At 50.5% G+C, this 20,650-nt stretch overlaps 5 protein-coding genes across 5 annotated transcripts; 3 read left to right on the top strand and 2 right to left on the bottom strand.

Moving 5' to 3' along the window:
* Positions 1–3,290: 3,290 nt before the first annotated feature.
* ACET3X_009230 (uncharacterized protein) lies at positions 3,291–5,258 on the top strand (the record flags this gene model as incomplete). Its single annotated transcript, XM_069455402.1, has 5 exons — positions 3,291–3,345; positions 3,491–3,529; positions 3,628–4,795; positions 4,845–5,159; positions 5,255–5,258. 5 exons carry the CDS (start codon positions 3,291–3,293, stop codon positions 5,256–5,258), a joined length of 1,581 nt encoding a protein of 526 aa, XP_069303307.1.
* A 7,195-nt stretch (positions 5,259–12,453) lies between these two features.
* On the top strand, positions 12,454–13,274 carry ACET3X_009231 (uncharacterized protein; the record flags this gene model as incomplete). Its single annotated transcript, XM_069455403.1, has 3 exons — positions 12,454–12,729; positions 12,781–13,014; positions 13,074–13,274. The coding sequence occupies 3 exons, from the start codon at positions 12,454–12,456 to the stop codon at positions 13,272–13,274; spliced, it is 711 nt and encodes a 236-aa protein (XP_069303308.1).
* Positions 13,275–14,799: 1,525 nt separating this feature from the next.
* ACET3X_009232 (uncharacterized protein) lies at positions 14,800–15,937 on the top strand (the record flags this gene model as incomplete). The annotated part of the gene is made up of 3 exons (XM_069455404.1): positions 14,800–14,912; positions 14,958–15,829; positions 15,906–15,937. The coding sequence occupies 3 exons, from the start codon at positions 14,800–14,802 to the stop codon at positions 15,935–15,937; spliced, it is 1,017 nt and encodes a 338-aa protein (XP_069303309.1).
* Positions 15,938–17,202: 1,265 nt separating this feature from the next.
* Positions 17,203–17,781, bottom strand: ACET3X_009233 (uncharacterized protein; the record flags this gene model as incomplete). The annotated part of the gene is made up of 2 exons (XM_069455405.1): positions 17,203–17,212; positions 17,387–17,781. The coding sequence occupies 2 exons, from the start codon at positions 17,779–17,781 to the stop codon at positions 17,203–17,205; spliced, it is 405 nt and encodes a 134-aa protein (XP_069303310.1).
* Positions 17,782–19,553: 1,772 nt separating this feature from the next.
* On the bottom strand, positions 19,554–20,023 carry ACET3X_009234 (uncharacterized protein; the record flags this gene model as incomplete). Its single annotated transcript, XM_069455406.1, has 3 exons — positions 19,554–19,588; positions 19,642–19,937; positions 19,989–20,023. 3 exons carry the CDS (start codon positions 20,021–20,023, stop codon positions 19,554–19,556), a joined length of 366 nt encoding a protein of 121 aa, XP_069303311.1.
* Between the last annotated feature and the right edge of the window lie 627 nt (positions 20,024–20,650).

A 20,650-nucleotide genomic window follows, 5' to 3' on the forward strand; every position in this document is an offset into this window, starting at 1 on the left:
GGTACGCGGCGTCCGGCGTGTGCAGAAACGGGCGTTGATCAGCTTCGGGGAGCTCCGAAGTGGGCTGGAGGGGTAGCTAGCTGTAGGTAGCTACCGCGACGGGACCAACAGCAGAAGATACAACAATTCTTTTCATAATCGTCGCTTCAATTGGTGGTACGTCCTCTGAGCTTTCACAATATCCGAATTCTGCGCTGCCTCTTGCACACTTTTGTCCACATCCTCTCACCTACCTAGGTACCCATTAAGCTGTATAGCTTCACGACCTCCAACGCATGTCCACCACCAGCGCATCGACTCGCATCGAAGCTCTCTCAAACCATCTTTGCGCGCCACCTCACCCTTCGCCGTCTATTCCGAACATGTCCACAGAAAAGAAACCTCCCATCACCTGCCACGTCCTCGACACGACCCTCGGTCGCCCCGGCCCAAACATACCCGTCACCCTTACCTTGCATCCCACAACCGCAACAAGCGCAGAGAGCTCTACAAAGTTCAGCGGGCTGACGAACAACGACGGTCGCGTGACCTCCTGGACGCCTTCTTCGCCTTTCTCCTCTGCCAGCTTAGAAGAAGTCTTCAAACAAGACGGCGACCAAAAGTATACTCTGTCGTTTGATACCGAGGCGTATTTTGGGGAGAGGGGAGTGAAGACGTTCTTCCCAGAGGTAGAAGTCAAGTTTTTGGTTAGGCAAGAGGCGAAAGGGGAGCACTATCACGTGCCGGTGCTGTTGGGGCCGTTTGGGTATACTACGTATCGGGGAAGTTGAGAGGTAGCTGTGTGTGGATAATGATCTTTGGTTCGTGGATAGTCAAAGGCGGAGTTTGGGTTCGGCATTGCTAGAATTGAATCGAGTGGATTATGAGTACTTATGAGAGAGTTCTCCTGAATCACTTTGGTGGACTATGACAGTCCACTTTATGGTTATATTGTGCATACTGATGTGTAGGTGTAACGTTGTCTAGGGAGTTAAGACTCTAGATGATAATGGTTGCAATACAGAAACACATCACAAACACTCGGTTTTCGTATTGTGCAACTCCATGTATTCGTTTGGTTCGCCAACTGGAACCAAAGCCAAGACAAGGAAAGTCTACCAATTCAATATCACATCATCCCAATCTGCTCTCCCCTCGTCGTTCATACTTTGGTTATTCAATTTACTCGCCTGAACTCGAGAGCTGCTTCATTCGTCATCGACATGCTGTTGTTAGCACGTTGCTTTTGACCAAAGTCAACTAGAGAGCTGATTCCATGCTTCACCACACCACTGTCTCTCTAAGCTTCACTGCGATCTTGTCACCGATCACTCCAAGACTCCTTATTGGTTCCCGATCAACTGTATCGGTCGATGGGCAAAGGTTATCGCGGCAATGCAAAGGTATATTTGATAGTATCTGATGCCGCGACGTTTCGCCTAGTATTGGAAAGTAAAAGCATGTGTGGTGTATGGAGATGGGTCCGGTTGGTGTAGAAGCACCTATCAAAAGCATCAATGTGCAAGTTTCAAGTCGAGGCTAGACCAGGATGCACATGTTGCATACAGAACAAAGACAAGTGTATCGATCAATACCCAGGTATGGCGAGACTAGATGGCTCCACAATAGTCGTTATGCAGGCGTAGAGACCGGTTGTAACAGTTACGTCACAATTAAGCTTTGCCCGTACACACTCCTGCACGCTCGACGCGCTACGTGCGGACGGGTTGTTCGCTCGCATGAGCCAGAGGTGTGAAACCAAGAAACAATAGGGTACGGGGAAGCGGAAAAGCCGTCTTCCCTAACATTCCATGATACATGTCTGCATATCGCAGACGGGCATCGCCCTGTCAATCGCTCACTTTTCGATGACAGCGTCCTCAACATGCGGGCTTTTGGATGCCACACAGATGGGTTTGTCGAGACCCGTCCGTCGACATCAGGATCTCGATGAGCATCGGGAAAAAGAAGACGATGAAACTTTGCCATGATGTGATTGGAACGGCCATGTCTTCAAGGTCGGCACGCGATGGCTGATACTTTGAGCCGATAGAATTAGAGCCAGTGTCGATCGGCGAAACATGTGTGCATCGAGGTCTGGAACGGGACCGGCATCTGGCAGAATCGAAGCCGCTGGCCGTTGAGCTGGGTGCGATGGCTTGTCGGGGTGGATAGGAGAAGGGGGGAGGGGGGACGGGACGGGAAGAAGGCTTGGAGAGAGTTAGGAGAGAGTCGCATACACGTGTCAGTTGAAACTCTGTTGTCTTTTCACCAAGGGCCGTGGGCGAGGATGGAAAGACATGCAGAAATGCGGTGGGCGGGAACATGCCAACAGTGAAAGGAAGGCTGGTGTGATTCCGCGGGCCAGTGCCAGAAAGGCGTCTCGTGGCAAGCGAGCCAAAAGGGGCTGCGGATCGGCGGTCCATGGAAGGCGGTGGGGCCTCGGAGGCAGTGATTGGTGGCCGGGGCGCACTAGTGGCCCCTAGCTGCAGGCTTTGATTACGAACCCAAGAAATCACGTTATGCGCTTGGCAGAGCTGCGTCACTCCCAGAAATTGCTCGCTCGTCCTGTCCTCTGACCTCATCGCGAACGCCTCACTGTCATCGTCACCACGAGCACAATCCCCGTCAACGCCGGTTTTGAGCCTCATTGAGAAGCAGGACCATCGACTACGCGCACCCACGGCCCCGGATTGCCCTAAGAGTCGTGCAGAGCAGCGCGCCCGTAAGTGTAGAGATTGCGACGGCGGCGAGCGTCACCACAGGGGCTTGACGTCACTATTGGATTTCGACAAGCAGACAGCAGCACCGCGACCAAAGAGCCGGCGGTCAACAATATCGATATTCATCGGATTGAGACATCCCTACCCCGCATCTGCCGCGCTCGCTTCGATTCCTTTTGCTGAGGTACGTAGTAGTCGTGCCCGTTGCCGCTGCCCGTCGCGCTGTTTGTTATCGCTCGCTGCCGACTTTGCCACGTTCCCCAGCGTCCTGCGACAGCCCTTTGCGCCCGTGTCTGTCTGCACCCAGCCCGTCGCATCGAGTGCCTGTACTGTTAATATTACGTGCGCTGACAATACCCGCCCTCTAGCACAGGTGCATTTGCTGTTTCGAGTTGCCAGAGTGTTGCCGTCGTCTGAACGTCGACACATATCGAGACAGGCCAGATCGCGTGGGTGCGAGCGAACGAGCGCAGAGAGGACAAGGCCCGAGTACGACAAGCGATCGACCAGGACACTACTCCTACGTCACCACCCCAAAGTATGGCAGCCGCAACCCAAACCGCCCATACCTCTCCCCCGACCTCCAAGATGTCCTCTCCCAAGGACAGTAAAAGTAGTCTTCCTACCGTGACCAAAACTGAAGGTGTGTATGCTCCCCCCCATCGCTGTGCTGCTGTCGTCGCAATGTCTCCCCCTTTACCTGCCTGCATTGCGCGCGCGCACACTTCGTCGTCATCCTTCCCGCTGCCTCGTCACATCTGCAAGCATTACTAACCATCGTGCTGTAGCGGAGCCAGTAAAGTCCGAGTCGTCTCCCAAGGTACAGCGTAAGTGGCTCCCTTCACCGAGACTGTCAACTGCCGCTGTGCATCTCGTCCTCCATCATCCCCATCGTCGTCAGTCTACGATGCTAACCCATCGCCAGCTGCGACCACGGAAGCGGCCACCAACGCAGAGGCGGCAAAGCCCACAACCTCAAATGCCCAGCCGCTTGCACCTCCACCAAAGCCAGCACCCGCGACCACTGGTGACACACCAGACTACTTCAACACCGTACACAACCCATTCTCGCTCGAGCCCAACGTCTTTGAGCAGTCCTTTGGCGGCGAGTCTGGAAACTTGCAGACACCTGGAGGCCGTCCTATTCTACCACCTGTTGCGAACATTACGTCACCAGCACCCCTACCGGGCATCACACCAGGGTGGCAGGGCTTACGCGCAGGACCCTTGAGCCCTGCTATGCTGAGCGGGCCGACTGGACAGACGGATTATTTCAGCGAGTCATTCCGAGGCTTCCCAACACCAAACGAATCCTCTCTCCGCACCGGCCTTACTCCTGGCGGCGGCGGTTCCATGTTCCCAGCTCCCAGCCCGAACACCCAAGCCATCTTCAACCTACAGAGCGCTGGCGTGACACCCGGCACTGCCGACTTCCAACAGTCTGCTCTGCGTGCAGCTGCCCAACATCAAGCTAACAACAACAAGCCCACATCCAACGCACCCACGTCGCAGCCAGAAGGCGTGACCGCCGGCATGGATCGTCCCAACAACAACTACCAGCAGGTGCAGCAGTCACAACAGCGCGCCCAGAACGACCCATACCCAAACCATGACGTCAGCAGTGCAGCTAACGATCTATTGTCCTTTGCCAGCCAAAATGGCGCTGCACGCAACAACCAACCACCCTACTCGATGGCTCCACAACAGCAACCGATGAATGCTGGGCACATGCCCGTCCAGCCCGTCAACGCCAACCATGGTCGCCGTGACACCAAGGGTTCCATCAACAGCGTTCAATCTGCAGAGACCGGTGACTTCTCAGAGAGCGGCCAGAGTGAGCAAAACAAGACTGGTACACGGTCGCGCGCTAAGAAGGGTGCCGCTAACGGCAAACAAGCTGCCGGAAACAAGCGTAAAGCTGAAGATGGCCCCAAGAACTCGAGAAAGAAGAGCAACGCCAACCAGTCCATGGGCGATGACATGGACGACGGCGACTCTGATGACGAGAACAACATCAAAGAAGAGGAATACGACAGCAAGGGTCGCAAGATGACCGACGAGGAGAAGCGCAAGAACTTTCTCGAGCGCAACAGGTATGTCTACTTTCTATTATTCACACTGTCAACCACTAATCTGTAATAGGGTCGCTGCTCTCAAGTGCCGACAACGCAAGAAGCAGTGGTTGGCTAATCTTCAAGCCAAGGTTGAACTATTCAGTACAGAGAACGATGCGCTCTCTGCTACCGTCACTCAGCTTCGCGAAGAGATTGTCAACCTCAAGACGCTGCTTCTCGCGCACAAGGACTGCCCAGTGTCACAGGCCCAGGGCCTACATGGAGCTGCTATGAACAACTTCCTCGGCAGCGACATTAGCCATCAAAATCCATATGGCATCGCTCAACTGCAGCCCAACGGCGTCCATATGATGCCGATGCAGCAAGGCCAGATGATGAACCGGTTCGTATACCAACCCCAGAGGAACCAGAGCCCTGATGAACAGGAAAACAGCCGGTATCCTTCAAAGTATTGAGACAGTCGCTCACTTGTTTCAGGTAACTGAGAGTAAACAAGCTGCGTAACCAATCTACACGTGTACACCGCTATTGTCATGACTCTCTGTCATGGCAATGACGCAAAACGTGGGGCATCAGCGGCTTCGACGATCACGATGCGCTACCTCGTACGACCTTGTAATCTATCTACCCAACCTTCTCCTTCCTCTCCTTCTCCTAGGACGCATCGTCGTCACTCTCAACGCATGGACGGCGCTTGGCGTTACGTCACTGTTGCATTCTTCTCACATCAGGGAAAATGCAACAACCTGGACTACCAAAACATCATTTCACCATTTCCTTCTCGGGCCGGACGGCTGGAACGGCAGGGATTCATGGGGCTGGCTACGTACCTCATGCACGCGAACACGAATCTTCCTAGTCGGTGATGACTTTCTTCATCCATTTCCTTCAGTAATCTGTCCATTTGTTGGCGTGTACATATGGGTGTGTGCTCAGGTAACATTTCACTGGCGTTGCAGAGGCGGTTATACACCGGAATGTTACTTCCCTCGTTTTGTTCTTGATATTATTGTAGCGCACCAGTCTAGAGTTGCGCTCGGCGTTCTAGGGTTTTTGGCTTCTAGCCTTCCTTCCTTCTTGGTGGTATGTTCTCAAAGAAAGAGCTTGGTCCCAAGATTTGTTTCTCGAGTCTACGACAACAACAGGGATTATGGCGCAGAGGAAGGAATGGGAGTGACTGACACGTTTGGCATACGTGTTGGTGTGTAGGCCTGAAGCTAAGTAACGTGGGATGTATGTATACCGCGAGCAATTCAAGCCTTTCTAAATTCAAAATTGTCCATGATTGATTTGTATTTGTATTCAAGTCAGGCTCTCATACTCCAAGACCGTGTGCTTTCCACTCTGCTTGTTTGCTGCTTCCCCCTCTGATCATTTGCTGCCTTCATGACCTGCTTAGTTCAAAAAGTCCGGCAATCTCTTGCCTGTGTCTCCTGACCAAGTCCTCCGCCTCCTCCTGATGCCTCCTCGCCATACGCATCAGCTCGTCAACTCTTGTCTCCCGCGCCATGAGGTCTATTTCGCGTCTCGCCAGTGTCGTCTGCCGCGTAGTCATAGCTTGCTCCCGCCGGCTCAGATCGCCTTCGCGATGATCGGCCTGCCGGCTTCGGACTGCTCCATGTGCGGGTGACGATTGGATAGCCGGTAGTTCGATGAGTTCGTCTGATGTCATATCGATATCTACACGGGCCTCTGGAGTGTTTAGGCTGGGAAGGTGGGCGTGCGGGATGATTGCTCGATGGGAACCTACATTTGGGGGATGGGGCATGGGTGATTCGGGGTCCGGGATGTGGTGATGTTGTTCTTTATGGTAGGTCGGAAAGGGTTGAGGGTGCGATGGTTGTTCAGGAAGCGGTTAAACGCACCTGTTCCAGGAACATCGGTGCCTCCTCGAGCGCTTGTGTTCATCCTTCTGAGGCCACGAGTAGCGGTAGCGTTATCACTGTTACTGCTCGAGTTGACATCCTCGTTCGCATCACCATCCCTATTCCTATTTGTACCCCGTCGCCTCCTACTCCTTCCAGACACCTGTCTGTATGGGGCCCGACTTCGTATATCAGCGAGATCTCTTCTGAAATCCTCAAAGTTCCGAACGTGCGTGTCGTAATCCGCGTCATCGGAGTCCGAATCAATCACAATGGCAGTACGTTGTTGCTCCTCTATTGAGGCCCCCAATCCGTAGGGACCAGTTGGGCTTGGAAGCTCGCGGCCAAGCCGTGGCACAAGTTGTCGTGGTATGTCAACATCCTCAAAGCCATGCCAGGTACCAAGTTGCTGGTTGGCGATATCCTCGCCGATTCTGTCGAGACCCGCGAACATACCTGCCATGCGCCGTGATGCACTCAGGCTCTGTGAGGCTCGAAGGGTAGGAAGAGGCCGGGCGGGGATCCAGACTGTGCGACACAGAGGACATCGCTTTTCTTCATCGGAGTGGCTGCGGAGCATGTCGTCAAGACAGTTGGCGCCGATATGATGGCTACATTCGGGGATGTTGATGATGCGCAAGAATCGCTCGCTAGTGTAGTCATCGAGGCAGATTGGGCATTCATCCTGGCGCGGGTGGTCATTATCATGGGTGGTATGATTGCGGACAAAGGTAGCCGCGTTCATTGCGTGCAATCGCTGGGTAGAATTGGTTGATGTGTAGTTCAAGACGAATAAAATGGGTGGAAGCGTTCTGTCTTGTATGTAGCAGGGTTCTTGGTGAGTACCTATGTATTGTCGAAGGGAAGAGTGAGTGTGGCTGGCGGATGCACCCTTCTTGTGGCAATGTAACGAACGAGGGTAGTTCAGGTAGAGGAGAATTGTATCTCAAGTTCGAGAGTGAGAGTGTATGAGCGATGTACGTCATACTAGGCAGTTGCGTTGCTGTAGTGAAGGTGAGTTGAACGCAGGGTTCGACAGATCATGCAAGAGTGTGATGAACACGCATTGGGAGAAAAATGCGACAAGATTTAGGGAACGATAACAACTAGATCTTTTGCAATTGGCGATTCAACTCTAGCTATAGAGGCAAACAAGTAGTTGGGATAAAACCGACTTCAGTTAATGAAGCGGCTCTTCTGAGAATATTCAAAAGTCATATTTGGCCACTTGTTTGGCTGTACGCTCTTTCAGGTAGCGTATCGAGCCTTTTAAGATCTATAAAATATGCTACAGATTTCCCAACCTGGACCGAGACATATATGAGGTACCATCTGTGGCCAGTCTCGTTTGGGTCATTACCTACCTAGGTACAATATCGAAACTCATCCGGGGTGGGGCTGATTTAGAACCAGTTGTGTGGGGCGCATATGTGCTATCACTGTTTTGTTCCGACACAGAAGTATAGTTGTGTCTATGTCTTCGTTACTGCCTGTTCGTTCGCGACGTTTGTAGCGTTCTTGAGGTATAAGATTTGACGTACAAGTACGAGTTGTGGCAGCAGCGACGTCCCTCTTCGACGACCCTATGATCCGAGGCATGTTGTCCATCTGTAGCTCCTGATACAGGCGCAAAACTCGAACGATTTGCAGAAGATTCTAGAGACTTTTCTAACCTAAGTAGGTCATCGTTTGAGATCATGTCCTCACCTCATCCTCCCATCGCAGATACTCTACAAAGTGACGAGGACTGATCGGATCTTCTGGAGGCGGAGGCGGAGATTCTCGGTTGACATCAAAGGTACTGTTCGAAGAGATGCTGGTTCTCACTGGAATCTCTTCCAGCGTTTGAATGGTACGGAGCACTGCAGTTCTGCTGTGATAAGCGCTGCTCATCAGAGAGTAAGGGTAATGATTAAGCTCGAGAGTATTTATCTCCACCAACCGTCTCCTTCCAAGATGACTACCTTAACCAGACGCGGCCGGGCTTCTTGTTGAATCTTGTTCACGCACTCCTGCCATTAAAGGCGCTCGATATCCCGCGTTGTCTTCATATGCTCTTTGGAGCTACTGGTAAAGCCTTCGGGCGCGGCGCTCGACTACTTGAAGATGTACGCGGGTATCTGCACTCCAAGTGTGTTGCTCATCGCTAATGTCCTGAATTAAATCAAGTCGCCTGAAGATCTCGTGTATATGACTATTGATGAGACTGTTGTTTGTAGCTTGGTCATATGGCCAAGTACGCTGTGTCCTCGCTCGTCGCTCGGATCGACCCGACTCTCGTGGTAAGCTGAAAGCTGTCAAACTCTCCGCTATGTTGTTGTCCCTTGACGCCATTCCAGCAGTTTGGCGCATATACCATTCCCTCCTGCATTGAGGACAGGTGTTGTTCCGAGGGCTGTCGCTGCTGAGATAGTCATCAAGACATTGTAGGCCAAACCGATGGTAACAGTCTTTGATGAGCACAGTGACAGCTTTGTGCGAAGGGCCATATATATCCAAGCATATGCAGCAGGTTTCGTCGTGTGATGTGGTTGGGAGTGGTACTATGTTCGATTTTTTGAGCACTCGTAGGCTATCAATAGCATGGCTCGTATTGCTATGTTTCATCAGTGGTTTGTTTGACAGCGGAAGTAGATAGAGACATACTCTGACAAGGATGGTACAGAGCTTGTTGGCATGCTTGTAGCTAGTCAACTTCCTAGTGTAGACGGAGCCGTACCGCGTTACGGATACGAACAATCACCGAGCAAGGAATCGTCGCTTTATAGAGGGGTGGCTTTCTTGCCACAACTCCTGGACTTCGCGTCATCACTGTCGTGGCTGGTACTTCGAGTGGATCTTGTTTGCATATACATAAAAAGGTTGGTATTAGCCGGCGAGTGGTTAATAGAAGGCATGATGACCATGAACCATGGAATTGATAGTCGATCGACGCTTCCTAATCCTTGCGTGACGCATACACGTGGTATAATAACGAGCCTGCGCAAGGACCCTCGGAGATTGACTGGACTGTTGTGCGTTAACCAACATAGGACTCGATCTTTCGACTGCACTCAGATGAAATGGATAGAAACCCCGAAGAGTTGGTTGTGGAGACCACAACAACAATACTGTCGGGGTCGCCGGCATCGAAGTAATGGAAGGGGTAAGGTATATACTTGTAATCCCTTGGCTACACTCAACCCTGAACCAAAGTCCATGATGAGATCTGGGTATGCCTAGATCCAGCAAGTCAGAACATGAGCATTGTACTCCAGATCTCTGCACCGAACTCCTATTCACGAAATGCTCCTCCACTCTTGATCAAGATCTGAGACAAGTACTCATTGCTGGCATGTGTACACTTTGGCTCCGTAATAGGTAGCACATGCTCTGCACAATCACTTTATAATCAAAAAGAGCTTGGATGCCAACCACAACATGCGTGCGACTCGCAACAGGATGGATGCATGTCCTCAAGTGGGGACACCACCGGAAATAGAAGGCTAATAGCGAAGACTCGTGCTTGAATCAGTGCATTGCTGGGCGCGACGGACAATCGGATAGCAGTGCCGCTAATCTTCTCCTATCCAGGCGCCGGCGTCGTGTTCGGGCCTTAGATAGAATCCTTCAATGTGAAACATTCGAGTCCGTCCTAGAGACAAAAAGTAAACGTAGCTAGTGGCTGTGGAGGCGAGTGTGGCTCATTCTACTTGGGGTGACTTTAGTTCTTGCGCTGCCTCGGCGATATTATGTTTTTGTTAGTTACGAAGAAGGGAGTAAGATGTTGCAGCAGTGCGACCTAGAGCTCGAAGGTATTTTTAAGAGAAGCTGGTGGGGTTTATTACCTAGGTAGTTCCCAGTTTGGCCCTGCCCACCGCACGCCTGCGCCACGTGCTGAGCCACTGTAACCCTTGTACAACCTCATTTCGTAATCTCCGAGAAACAGGATGAGTGCACTTCAGATGACCATTAATTGCTCGAACTCTGCACGTGGGAGAAGCGTCTCCACACAAAAAACAATTGATGGGCACCGCTGGGTTGTACAATGCGCAGCGGAGTGGTATAACGCTGATTCGTGGAATTGATCACGCGAACGCCTGCTATATTGTCCCGCAATCTTGTACACATTTTCTTGTGTCCTCCCAGGCGCCGTCTTTTCTCCGAAACCTGGGGTCTTGAAGCCGTTGCATTGCCGACGCACTCTGCATGCACGCCACCATGTACTCCATCACGTACCCCATATTGATGGATTTAAGGCACTCCACCAGTCAAAGCATAGCCCTCACCTAGCTCAAAGAGGAATCAATCGCCTTGCCATGTTAGATGCCTCCCCGCGTTCACGTGAAGCTTTGCATTCATTGTTGGATTGACCAATCCAGTGTTCTCGATGTTCTGTGGCTGAGTACTGTCCGTGCGCAGTCAACGAGCCAGTACAGTCAACGAGCCACCCCACTAAGATTAGATAGTAAAAAAGATAAGATTATTAAGCTACCTATAAAAGCTATTATTTTTTTTGTAGGTAGCTTAATAATCTTATCTTTTTTACTATCTAATCTTAGTGGGGTGGCTCGTTGACTGTACTGGCTCGTTGACTGCGCACGGACAGTAGCGCATGAAACTCCGGGTCCTGCACACCCTACTTACGCATGATGGTACTACATTTCACGGCCCATCTGTGTGGGGTAAGGCTTCGGTGAATATCCCGCTTTTCACGCCGCTTCCAAAAGGCGCCGTCATTTCTGCGATATTGAATAGCGTATTTTTAATCTATTGAGAGTCGAGATACGTCTCAATGTCTCCATAACTGACTCTTTGAGCAGCCTCGTGCATACTGGTACACCGTTCTAGACGTCAGTTTCAGTTTTTCGTGAGGCCGCCGCAAGCGGTATGCTTGCTCGCTGCCAATCTTTTTTTATGGGCTGCATCTGTGTCACGCTTCTTGGCGGGAGGAACACAGCAGATTGACCGCGCGATAAATTTTTCTGGATGAGACAAGATGGTGTAAACACTGATAGGGCACATTGCCAGTTGCCCATCAAACGCGAGATCCCGTTACCGGCGATCAGCTCCACCAGAACCTGAGCGCGAAGACTGGAAGATCGCTGTTTGCTGGCATCGGCAACCAGGTCTCTCCACAATATCTTCCGGCTCTTTCTTGTCGCCGTGTGCGAGGCGTAGCCCCTCAAAAACCGATGTCGTGTAGTCTCCACTATCGATACTATCCGGATAGTCGAGAACCGGACATATAGGATAGACACCGGCGAAATACCGGTTGGCGGAGGCGATAACGAAGAGGAAATGAGAGGAAGTTTGCAGCGCTAAGCCTTGCGCTACAGCATGGCATACCCCTAGACATGCAAGCGCCAACACACAGTGGGGGATACTAGGCGTTTCACGTGTACTATCACCATGCCAAAACCACATGGTACCTTCCGATATTCTCCTCCAAGAGCATCCTTCTGGTACCAAGCTTTCACAACAGCTCTTGGCACTGATGTGACTCGGGCGGAAACAGCGTCGCCAAGATCTATGTCAAGGTCCGCGAATAAGAGCAGGAGCAACAAGGAGAGCATTCCTAATGCGGTAAGATGAGATGATTTGAGGGTGCGAGGTCAGCGGTGCAGGAGGCATGGCAAGATATCTGAGCGTGCTAGGGAGGGAGGTGAGAGAGAGGACGTCCACGTTCCTATAAGTATGGTTGAAAATCCCTCTGAGTAAAGTTCTATTCATCAGCCAGGTGCATTCAAGTCTTCCATCCTTCGATTACATTCTTTCAATCGTCACCCCCATTTCATCACTATCTTCTCAACCTCAATACCATCTTTCACCATGAAGTTTGCTGGACTTTTCGCTGCCGCCACGGCCCTTCTTCCCACTGCTCTTGCATGCAATGGCTACGCTGGTGGTGTCCCCAAGGCTGTTGGTACTAAGACCAACAGCAAGGTCATCGAGGTCGCTGCTGGCCAGACCTATGATGGTCAGTGGTACCGATTTGATCGCGGTAGCGGCGCTTGCTCTGGTCAGTCTGAGGGAGGTGCTGCCGATGCTGTCTTCCTGCTCAAGGAGGGTGCTACCCTTCGTAACGTGATCATTGGCAAGAACCAGGTAAGCATTTGTTTTGATCATTGCGATAGACTCGCACTAACGGCATACTAGGCCGAAGGTGTACACTGCCAGGGGCACTGCACCCTCGAGTTCGTCTGGTTCGAGGATGTTTGCGAGGACGCCATCTCTATCAAAGACGACAAGGCTGGAAAGCAGTCCTGGATCATTGGCGGTGGTGCTTACCACGCCTCGGACAAGGTCGTCCAGCACAACGGCTGCGGAACTGTCAACATCATCAACTTCTACGTCAATGATTACGGCAAGCTATACCGCTCTTGCGGAAACGTAAGTGGTTCACTTTATGACAGCGTTCACGCCAGAACATCCACTTACCAACTCGATAGTGCTCCAAGCAATGCGCCCGTAACGTTTACATCGAGGGCGTCACCGCTGTCAACGGTGGCGAGCTCGCTGGTATCAACAGCAACTTCAAGGACACTGCTACGCTCAAGAACGTCTGTGCTGATGCGAAGATCAAGTGCCAGATGTACACTGGTTGCGCTGGTGGCTGCGAGCCCAAGAAGGCTGGTACCTGCTCTGGTTAAGCTGGTTCGACTCGCTGAACAGTAGCATCACTTGGCCTCTGGTCAAAGAGATGATTACGGGTGGGTGGGGTGATGGAAAGGGGGCCAGGGCGATGGCAGTTTCTTGTGAATAATTATCTTTGAGAGCTTCTGTACATACTTTCATTTCATCGTAAATACATTCTTGCGCACTACTTATCGAAGCACACTTGCTTTTGACTCAGCAAGCTGCCTGTATTTGGAGTGATTTCCTTTTCGTGAATCAACCCAGCCCTACTGCGTGGTAACCATGCGAGACCATGACGTCATCTCGTGTTTGCGCAAATGTTCGCAGGATGCATGTCACCCGGCCATGAAAAAAATAGGGTCGGCCATGCTAAATTTATTAGGACTAGCTCCTAATATATTTTAAACATATTTTAAACATGTTTAGATATATTTACCTTTATTCTTATCTATATCTTTTATATTTTATTTAAATGATAAACGTGCTAGTAAAAGACGTAAGCACAACACTATTAAAAGACACTGTGATAAATCGCGGTAAAGGTGTGTTTCCTAAACACCTATTTTTACTGTATACAGCTATATATAGTTTAATAATAGATAGGTTAAAACTAAAGCCCTAAACTTTAAGCGGTTCTAGATAGTCGCGGCGACGTTAGGGAGAAGAGGAGTTAAAGCAGAAGAGGAGTTTTTCGGTCAACAACCGTCTATTATATTTTATAAGAATAAAGATATAATAGATAATACTAGTATTATTTATTTTAAAATATAATTTTTTTTTTAGATAGAGATATTAAGAAAAAAAGAACTTATAAGAATATCTAGAATATATTTAGAGTATATTTAGTATATTATATCATCTATACTAGGCTATACTAGCGTGCGTATAGATCCTTTTTAAGATTAAAATTACCTAATATAGCTAGGTTATGGCTAACCCTATTTTTTCTATGGCCGGGTGACATGCTGCCTCGCTTAGCGCGACGCTTCAAACGTACCGTGGACCCCTTCATGAAGCCTAACAACAGATGTATCCACTACGCAAATCGTAGTTGGTGTGTGTCGTATAGCAAAATGGTAACGCGATATCTGAGTAAGAACAGCAGACAGTGTGCATCGCTCTGGTTTTGAGCTATTGACCAAAATTAGATTGCGCTAAGGCTTTTAGGCTCACGCAGATTCCTCCCCAACGCGTCCGAACTTCTCCTAACGCGTTGCCACCACAGTCTATCAATGCTGTCGCAAAACCTGTACCACTCTCTTGACAACGCTTCGTAGCGTTACGTCTCCCTCTTCTTATCGATTATCAGCCATCCCAAAGACTTGTCTGAGCGGCGCAGATAGCGAGCAGAAGCAACTAACAACTTGGCACCTGCAAATGGGGCTTGCCAGTACGCGCTTGTCGCAATCGCTCGAGGGAAACGTAATTTAACGTCCTATACCAGACAACGTTCGACATCAGTACTTCATCCCGTCACACAGTTGCCGCGACAGGCCGTGGTCTGCATCGTCCAATTTTTAGAGCGCGCAATCGCTCAACATGGCGGCGAACGAGTCAACGTATCAGTTCGCTCTGACAGCAAAAGAATGCGAGGTTATACGAGCTATACGGATTGTTGAGCGAAGCATCACGCCCACCAAGCAGATGACGTTGTAGGTAGTTACGATCACGGTTCACGCCAGAGCTAACCCGAACAGACGTCAAACGCTGGAACTCCACCTCACAGACCAAGATGGAGACTCATTGGGCAGCTGTGAAGTCGATGCAGAAAACATGGTGATGGACTTCGTCAGCGCAGCAGCCGCGTTCCTAAAAGAGTTGGTGGAGGACCCTGTTCAACCAAAGAAAGGGCTGACTGAGGCCGACAAGGGTGTTCACGTTGATGACCGCGACTCTGTTCTGGGCTCACAGACCCAGGAATCCCCTATCCGGGACACACCTGACAACTTGCATGAGCAGGATGTTAGAGAGAGTACTGCGTCGTGGGAGGCGATAAGAGAGGCCAATATTCCGTCGTGTGTCAAGGAAATCAGCTTCACAATCAATGACGAGGATCTGGTTCCAGAACTCCGCGAAAAGCTGAAGTCCAGCTACCCTGGTGTCACCATTGTAACGCCAGGCACGATGACCGAAAAAGAGAATGCCCTAAAGGCCCTTCCGACAGAGAAGCCGAACGGGATCAAGCAAATGATCATCGAGCTCGACGAGACAGAGATTACCCAAAACCTGGAGCTAGAAAGCAGTCTTCGGAAAAGCTACCCATGGGCCGTGATCGAATCAAAGCCCGGTCCAAATATATCTAGAAAGCGTGCAAGAAGAATGACGGACAGCGGCGTCGCAACATCACATAGGCCAGACCCAGTTAAACACATCGAAGACTTCGCCGCTTACGTCATGGAGCCGCCTTCTGAGGACGAGTTTGGCTACAAGTATCCGATAGGCGAAGGCTGGGATCGTCTACCGTACCCGCGAAAATTCGAGATTGCTCATGCGCGAGCAATTCAACACTACCATGGCAAGGTGGCTGATGGCAAAGGATGTGGCTACTGTGCAGCCCATGGTTATCAGTGTAAGGTCTATCTTCCACAGCTCAGTAACCTGTCTCATATCGCGTTTGGTCATTCTTGCCAACATTGTCGGCTCAGGCAAATGCAATGTGACCTTCCCGCCGCTATGAAAGATCGACCGAACATGCCTAGAGCACCAAGCGCGCTCAGGCTTGATACACAAGACATACACAACCACGGAGAAGAAGTCAAGACGCCACCTACGGCCACCGGATCAAGATCCCTAGCATCAAGAATAACGATGTCCGATGGGACGCGACCTGATGCCAGAGAAGAGGATGATGACAACATCGACAACGATTATACCCCAACAAGAGTATCTCCTGAAATGGATATCCTAGAAATGGCAGACATGCTCCGACTCATCAAGAGTTCAAATGTCAAAGTGAGAAGCGTTATCTTTTGCATGTATGGCGTTTTGAAGAAGCAACACAGGGTTGATCCATTCGGAAAGTATCTCTCAAATCTCGCTCAGTATTACGAAAACCTTATCACTCTTTATATACTCGCGTATCTGCGAGAGGAATACGACCTGGCCTTTGTCGTTTTGCTTCGGTTTCAGAGCACAAACTACCAGGAGACTACACAGCTACCCACCATAGACACTGTCGTCCGCGCTTTTGAACACCTTCCAACCCATGCCCAGCTTTGCCGTTGGATAGTTATATCTTACAGTTTCCTTTGGGATACACAGGCTCAGGGCGAGTGGGGTGTATTTATCAACACAAACCCAGATGTCAAGCCAAAGACCCGCGCACTCGCCAAACTTCTCCATGGGATCTGCTACATACGTGATCCATTTACTACCGGGGGCGATATCGCAGTACGGAAACGATGGTGTGAGGTTCATAACCATATGGCGGTGGCATCTCACCAGAAGAGGGCGTGCGAAAGAATGATGGCAAAGTTTGGGGATTCTGTCGAAGAGGCAGAGAGAAGGTGGAGACAGCACGAGATACAACAGGCAAAGGAGAAATTGGCGTATTTGGGATAGGACGACGAACGGGATAACCCCATAGGCCCTAGTACGCCACGTATTAGCGAAAAGAGAAAAGCTGAAAGTTCTCCGATGTCGAGGCCTTTCAAAGTCGGTAGAGGACGAGGTAGAGGACGGGGGCGGGGCATAAGCAGGTGAAGCAGGTGAAGCAACTCAATCGTCGTTTTTGAAGCGCCCTTGGACTTTGATCGGTTTTGCATGGCGGCTCAATTGAAGAGCACGTCTAGTGTACCGATACCTTTGGTTCTCGTCCAGGTTTCTTCTTATCTGCTTGGCAGTCTCAGCATACTTTAGCGTATAGGTCTGTGGTAAAAAGGAAGATTCGAATATGTATAATTGCGGTTTGAATTCAAACACGCAAAGGAGTGGTATTAGCTACTAAGCCTCTCTAGTTCCCATATTAAGGGCGAAGGAATGTATATAACGGTAAACAAGATAAGAAAAAACACCAGAATCGCTATGCAAATATACCAAAAATCAAAGGAATGTCCTTGCCGATCATCACTGTCCGTCTGCCACCCTCATATCACTTCCTTGTTGTCTTGTTCAGATGGCCATTTACAACTGGCACTCGATAGTGAAGTGGGTTACGTCGGTAGGGATAGCAGCGTTGACGTTTCCATCAAGGTCGATGAAAGTGTTCCAAGCATTGAGCGCAATGGCTTGTCCGGGGTAGTTGGGGTTCTTGACCACGCAGAATACGTTGTTGCCACCAGCGCCGGGGCTGACAGCCTGGAGCGAAGTGGCGAGGACCTGGGGGCCGAAGGCATCACCGAAGAGCTGGCCGAAAGTTACGGCGGCGTTGTTGACGATGACATCGGCGTTGGCGTTTTTGCCGCTCTGGTCGTTGGCGAGCTGGACGGTGAATGCGAGGGGCGCGTCGCGGGCGATGGCTGGAGCCGCAAGTGCGGAGGTGAAGAGAGCAGCGGCGGATGCGATGATCATTGAGGCCTTCATATTGAAAATTGGTGTGTGGTTGGAAGGTTGTTTGAGTGAGTGTCGAAAGGAGATGATTAAGTGAAGATGGAAAAGTAGAAGAAAGTAGGAGATAGTAGAAAGTTGTTGTTGTTTTGTTATTGTGTAATGAGATGATCTTCCATATAGCGAAGATAGGTCCTGCTCTTATACATCTGGGTGTCCTCCAGCCTTGCCATTGTAGCTGACAATGTTTGTCATGGACGGCCTTCAGCAATGCCTCCACATAGCATCGTGTGAGTGCGATTTGGGAGACCTGACGCACGTGAGACGATACTGCGCTCAGCTCATGTTTGTTTTGCTCAAGTAATTCAGGAAACAGATTCCGCTCTTCTCTCGTAAGGTTTCAGTTTGGTGGAGGCAGTTCGTCCGCCCAGAGGCAAAGGGCTTGAGGTGCGGTCAAGCAAGCGTCCACGCGAACAGGCGATGCTATGACAAAGCATAAGCACATCGACGCTACATCCTACTATGGGCTTAGTTTCTCCAGCTTCTCGCTTAACAGAGTGACAGCGTAATGGAGCTAAGCTTCAAAGGTTGCGTCAGCCACCACCTACATTGTCAGCCTGCGATTGATTCGCCAAAGAGCCGAAAACGCGTGGTTATTTCCGTCTGAATGCTGATGCTCTTGTGATGAGTGCATTGCCCGCAACCTACACGGCAGCTGTAAAAGCCGGTCTGGGATGAGATAAGACTTTGGTAAGTTGCGGGGAAAACAACGTGGAGGCTGAGAGCTTGGAGGCTGAGAGCTCAGCCGCAGCTCTTCTAGTGTGGCCTGATATACCATCGCACTTAGTATGATTGATCTGGAGTCTTGGCTCTCTTGGCGTAATGCAGATGTGCTCTGTACTGCTCGTTTGATAGCATAGCTTGTGAATGACGTTGCTTCCAAGCTTGAACTAAAATCGCAACTGCTGCTCGCTAGCTCAGCATATGCTGCGCAAAGTGACCGACACACATAATCTTTTAGCAATATTTGCGAGGTGAGTATGCCACAAGCGTCGAAGATTCTATCTTTGTTAGATCATCTAGCTGTCGCGCCGAGTCAAGGCTTGGGTGCGCTAGGTTCCTTGTTGAAGCTGATGAGCATGCCTCTACACCTTGGATGCCTAACCTTTCGAGTCCGCATAAGTCTTATGGGCATCGTATTTAGTATGAAACGTATCGAATCGAAGAACTATGCGTTTGTCGAGTATGTGAGACCTCAGCCTGGTCTCGCATGCCTGGCTTCGTTTGATCTCACCTCAACAACCCTCTTCCTACTTGTCTCATGCTGCTGATATCGCGCGTTGTTTCTGTATTGATCATATCGGATCTGGAGAGTGATTCATGAGGACTAGGGCTGATGCTACCTAGATGTCGATGGCTCCGCTGCCCCGCCAGTGCAGGCCCACTGCATCGCCTTCACCTTGCACCTCTCGAGCCCTATTGTATCTGCATTTTCTAACTCCAGCCTGAGATCGGACCAGGGCATTGGAACACCTATGCGACTTTAGAGTGGTAGCGCCATTGCGATATTCAGTCTGGAGATAAGATCGGCGAATGGGCCATCGAAGATATCGACTTGGAGTGATTGACGTGCACTAAGAAATGACAGCAAGATAGGCAGTGCACCGAAAAGGACTCCTATGGAAAATCATATGAAGAGCTACTAATATGTTCCATTCAAAGTATATACGCAGCGGGCATTATATCATATCCTCGTCAAATGTCCAAGACCAATCAAAGCGTTCCAGCTACCGTCGTTACGAGGAGAACTAGGCTGGAGGGCCGATGGGAGTAGGTACAGGAGCTACTAGAGATCAGCATCACATCTCCTTCTACAGGATACAATAGGCCACTTACCGGAGCCCGGTCTAGTAGGCCTTGGTCGTGGGCCGCCGCTGGGAAGACCAGGGAAACCTCCAGTTGGGAATGGAGGAGCACCACCTGGGAAGCCACCAGTGGGACGAGGAGGGGCCCCGCCAGGAAAGCCTGGGAAACCACCAGTGGGGAACGGAGGTGCACCAGATGGAAAACCTCCAGTAGGGAATGGCGGGAAGCCTCCTGTGGGTGTTGGGAAAGGACCGGTAGGGAAGGGTGGGATGCCGATTGGGGGTGTACCAGAGACTTGACGCTCGACGATTGGAGCGGCGAAGGCGCTAGAGCGTGTTAGCCATGTCGTCGTCAAGGAGTTGGTATGGTTGGCATACCCAGCGGCCATGAGGAGAACAGCAGTGAACTTCATGATGAGTGGCTGATCAAGTGCGAGTGTTTGAGTTGGTCAGTGAGTGGAGTGAATGCTGTCTGCTAATGTCGGTTTAGACATCTGACACGAGGTTGTCTTATACTTCTGATGGTCCATGGCTCAGTGACCCCAAGGTATACGCGTACCTGGCTAGCAGACGTCAGTGTAAATTACCTCTGTAGCTCATCTCTCTAAACACACGCCTACGTAGATGAGCCCCAATATCGCATGTAACAGTTTAGCAACGCAATGATTGTCCGGCTATCAAAGCCCAGATGTCCGAGAATTCTACCACTCGCGGAGCTTTGGGGCCGACATGTTGTTGAGGGGAGATGACGTTGTGTGGGCGTTACACAAGGAGCGTTTTGTCAGGTTATAGTGGAGAGTGGGTAATCTATCGCAGGCTGTTGCAAGGTCCGTTGTCTAATTAAGCTATCCTCTGGACATGCAGACGATCTGTACAACCGCTGCAAAGGTATGGCTTGAAACAGTTCATATGTATACTACCCAATGAAAACAGTCTAATCGAGCGTATGGCATGAAGCCTCCGACTTCGCGCTAAATAGGAGTTTCGACCAGGTCGGCAGATGTGGCTATATGAAGATGGCTATGGAAAGGTCCAATTGA

This window comes from Alternaria dauci, chromosome 9, assembly GCF_042100115.1.
Source record: "Alternaria dauci strain A2016 chromosome 9, whole genome shotgun sequence".
Classification (NCBI taxonomy): Eukaryota; Fungi; Ascomycota; class Dothideomycetes; order Pleosporales; family Pleosporaceae; genus Alternaria; species Alternaria dauci.